This window comes from Pundamilia nyererei, unplaced genomic scaffold (genome assembly GCF_000239375.1).
Source record: "Pundamilia nyererei isolate P.nyererei 1_Seehausen unplaced genomic scaffold, PunNye1.0 scaffold00093, whole genome shotgun sequence".
Lineage (NCBI taxonomy): Eukaryota > Metazoa > Chordata > Actinopteri > Cichliformes > Cichlidae > Pundamilia > Pundamilia nyererei.
Window position 1 is genome coordinate 1,208,724 of NW_005187494.1, and position 4,087 is coordinate 1,212,810.

The 4,087-nt window shown below is 42.8% G+C and overlaps 1 protein-coding gene across 1 annotated transcript in view; it reads right to left on the reverse strand.

The window, feature by feature from the left end:
- The window catches only part of tomm40l (translocase of outer mitochondrial membrane 40 homolog, like), a 4,868-nt gene extending 1,072 nt beyond the window's left edge, over positions 1-3,796 (reverse strand). Inside the window, exons 1-8 of the mRNA XM_005739739.1 lie at positions 3,583-3,796; positions 3,425-3,492; positions 2,946-3,038; positions 2,763-2,864; positions 1,580-1,685; positions 1,309-1,431; positions 1,148-1,224; positions 959-1,061 (exon numbers count right to left, since the gene is read on the reverse strand). Of these exons, the coding sequence (XP_005739796.1) occupies positions 959-1,061; positions 1,148-1,224; positions 1,309-1,431; positions 1,580-1,685; positions 2,763-2,864; positions 2,946-3,038; positions 3,425-3,492; positions 3,583-3,796 (886 nt within the window). The remainder of the gene's footprint in view (positions 1-958; positions 1,062-1,147; positions 1,225-1,308; positions 1,432-1,579; positions 1,686-2,762; positions 2,865-2,945; positions 3,039-3,424; positions 3,493-3,582) is intronic.
- Positions 3,797-4,087: the final 291 nt, after the last annotated feature.

Here is a 4,087-nt window from a genome sequence, read left to right on the forward strand (position 1 = left end):
AATACTGTAGCGGCCTCCTCTGCCTTAATGGCGGTTCTTGTCCAGAAAGTGAGTCGCTTTCTTGTTATTGGGCAGCAGTATGACCTTAAGCACAATTTAAGTGGACACACAACAAGGGATCGTTGCGTGTAAGCTCGCCACACCACAAACTCATCTGTCCATTGGTTGGATGAGATAAAAACTAATGAGGACTTATTTTCTTACTGCAGCAGTTACATTTCTGTTTGGTAAACCTACCAGATCCCATTGACAAAAAACACAAATGTTATCTCACAGAACATAAACCATGAGGGTTTGTCAGGCTGCTGTGATGCTAGTTTGACTCCAAATTCGTCTTCTTTCAGGAGGCAGATCACACTATCCCAGCATCCTTGTGCCACACTACATCCGTGAATCTTCTCTTTCCCAGCAGCTCCATATTCAGCATCCTTTGTCCAATATATTCACTATCCCAAAACTCATCCACCTTCACTCAAACAAAACTAACCCAATGAAGCAGTGGTGCCCTAACCAGCTGTGTGTGGGGGTGTCAACACAGTCTGGAGGCTGTGATGAGAGTTCCTCGTCAGTTCCTCATCACCAAGAGCAGTGAGACAGCAGCTCGAGAGCCAAAACTCATCAAATACATCCTATACTCACCCTGGAAGAAGTGAACAACCTAAGGATGGGACGACGGGGCAGATTTAAGCTCGACTGCTTTAAATGACCCTTTTCTTTTTTTTAATGTATAATCATTTGGAAATTCTGAGGGGCTTATAAAACTGGGACACAGTTTTGTTGCTAAGGGGGCAATTTCTGATGCAAGCAACTTCAGATCTTCACAGCTCATATTTGACACCACAAGGTTTATAAAAACTCTAAAAACGCTATAAATGACAAAGCACATTTATAACGTCGACTTTGGATGAAGATGAAACTGCTCTCCTGAAATTATTTTACCAAACGTGCACATCTTTACCTTTAAACTGTAAATTTGCTTTAGGGACATCTAGCTGGTAGCCAAACGACATACTGGTGTCTTGCATGCGGGCACTCGCCTCAAACTCCACACCGACCTGTAACTGTAGAAGAGACCGATCACCATGAAGGCCGACTGTAAAAATACTGAGTCCTTTCTTACAAAAGGGATGCATGCGGATGCGGTTACCTGATCGTTGGCTTTATGGTAGTAAGATGCATGAGCTCCCGCTGAGCCGAGTGTTAAAGTGGCGATGTAGTTGTTGCCTACAGAGAAGTAAATCCATCAGTTAGGACATGTGTCTGACGTTATAGTTCAGGCTTTGTATTAATCTTTAAACTGTGTCTCACCTGTGTATCTGCCAACTAAAGACATTACTGAGCCCTCCTCTCCAGGCCTGCGGTGATAAACCAGCTCCCCTCCCAGAGCCAGAGCCGGCGTTATGGACTGGAGGTAGTGTGCGACGACGATACCTGACAGGTGCACGACAGCAAGATGACAACAGATGTTCAGATGCAGATCAGTTTTGGTTTTGTCTGACTACATAGCTGCTTTTCACCAATTTAAAAGAACAGACAACAGTAACAGTGACCTGCACAGCGTCTGTGACTGATGACCTACCAGAGCCAACAAGGACATCTGGGTTTCCGAGCGTGACAGTTGCAGTAAAATCTTCTCCCCTGAACTCAGCGTCGCCCTGCCAGTTCACAAATTTGTGTTGCTGTGTCTGAGGATACAACATATTTAACAGTTAGAATCGTGCAAGAACAATAACACACAAAATAGAAACATCTCAGAAGACATTTTTGAGCGTAGAAACTTCTCGCCACATGAGAAAATAAAGATAAAAATAAGAATCTGACCATGAAAAAACCCAGCAACTTCTCCTGTATAATGATGGAGCAGATATAGACACTCTGCACATCTGGTGCTTAATAATGAAAGATAACTGGAAATGTGGCTGCTAACAAGTTTTATCCCACAGGGTTGTGTCAGAGAGTCCGGTGGAAAAATCTGTCAAACATGCAGAGGTGACTGCTGTGGTGACCCCTGGTGAATAAGGGACCAGCTGAAAGCAGGTTTAACTGGAAATGTGACTGGCACAAAGTGCTCCGAGGGGATTTATGTCAAAATGGCACGTCTCATCAGAACGGAAAATATATGAATAAACTGTAAATGTAAAGGGTAAAAAATGCCAACATGACACATTCTTTTAGTCTTTACCCCTTGAAAGCCAACTAGGAGGCTGTTTGTTTAACAGAGAGGTTTCTGTAATATTTCAGGCCTGCTTATGGAACAAATTAAATGACAGAGGGTGCAGAGGGTGGTCTCTGCATAGGCAGCTACCCTCAGAAAAACTGAAAACTATTCTTATAGTCATCAAACACATCTTGATTAATATATACTTATGTGTCAAAATTGGCCATTTAGGGTACTGGGGAGGTCTTCAAACGTTGCCTTTATATAATATATAAAAACATCAGCTGACTCTAGTCTGAAATTAGTGGGAAACCCAAAATATATTAAAACACTGGCTCAGTCTGATAAAGTCCAAAGCCTTTAACTTGTTTGAACTGTTGAATGATCTTTCTATTAAAAAGTATGGTGGTACACTAGACGGCCAAAGTTGGTTGGATTGTTTTTATTATTTTCTTTCTATGGAGTAAAACATTTTTATTTTTAAAGAAATTACTAAAAACTGCAGTGAATTGTTAACAAGAGTCACTGCAGAGCAACACTCGACCCACACATTTTGATGGTTGTATTAAAGGGAAAAAGTCCAGACAGCAGTAAGAGGTTTCACCTGGAAGGCCACTTTGGATCGTATCCTGTTGGTGATCTGGTGGATGATCTGGGCGTTAAGGCTGCCGCTGTTGTCCATGTCTCCCACCATGACTGGAAAAGACTGAACAACAGGAGAGTGTTTGTATAACAGTTTAAACCACAGCGTAAAGATGAGATTCACATTGAATTTAAGGCTTCATACCTCTGCTGGACCCGTCTGCTTCGATCCAACATACGTAGCACCGAACCTGTAGAGGGAATCTCCAGTGGTGCTCAGCAGCACAGTGTGAATCACCTGCAAGCACGCAGATTAAAAATGCACTTTATTCACATTTATTACAGTTCGCTGAAAACAGTCCAGTGACGGCAAAACTTTAGACTAAAACGACACCGTAAAATCTGAGTTTGAAATATGTTGCTGGACTTCATGAATCGACATAAAGGAGAATCGCTTCAGTCGTGCAATGACTGTAAAAACCTGCGTCAATGCCAAAGTTTGACACAATCTTATTTTGCTTCCAGTATTTATTCCCCCTCTCATTCTACAGACAGAGGGAATCTTAAGTGTACATAATCTAACTATCTTCATCACACCATCCTTGAACATTTGGGTACACAGATATCAGTCGAGACAGCCAATTTTAGCCAAGCTAATAACAAGGTTAAATGAGCTTAACTGACCTGGAAGTGATTGCTAAGACCTTTATTAACAACTAGCTTCACGCCTTCCATCTGCAAAGGAAAAACCTCTGAGGAGAAAACACACACAGGTAAGACAAATCGAGAGCAAACAGACATTCCTCTCCAATAAACATTTTTTAAAAATCTGCTCCTCTTACCTTTGCACTTCCGATGACACTCGTCAAACGCCCCTGGATTGGGCAAAGCATTTTCTGACTCCTGCTGCTGAGCAGAGGTTTCCCCAGTCTGGGGTATAACTGCGGAAACTGGAGGCATCCCAAAGCCCGGAGGCACCGTCAAGCCAGGGGCAGGAGTGCCGCCCGAGGCTGGTGGCGGTGGGTTGGGGGAGCTGGCAGCCAAAACACTGCCCATTCTGAATAGCCAGGACAGAAACACAGAGACAGGGAGGGAAGGACTGAGTGAGTAGCTGATTTATAACGCAATAACAGATTGCCAGTACAAGCTGAGGAAACGTTAAACGTTAAAGGAAACTTGTTATGGTTTTCTTCATTTTCTCTCATATCCTGTGTATATACTGTTACAACACGCACTCAAGTCATGGTTCCAGCAGCTTTTCTACTCTTTGTGCTGTATGATCTCAATAATAGCTGATATCCCCAATATCTCCAGGCAAATAACTGTCTGTGACCCACTTACTGTTTT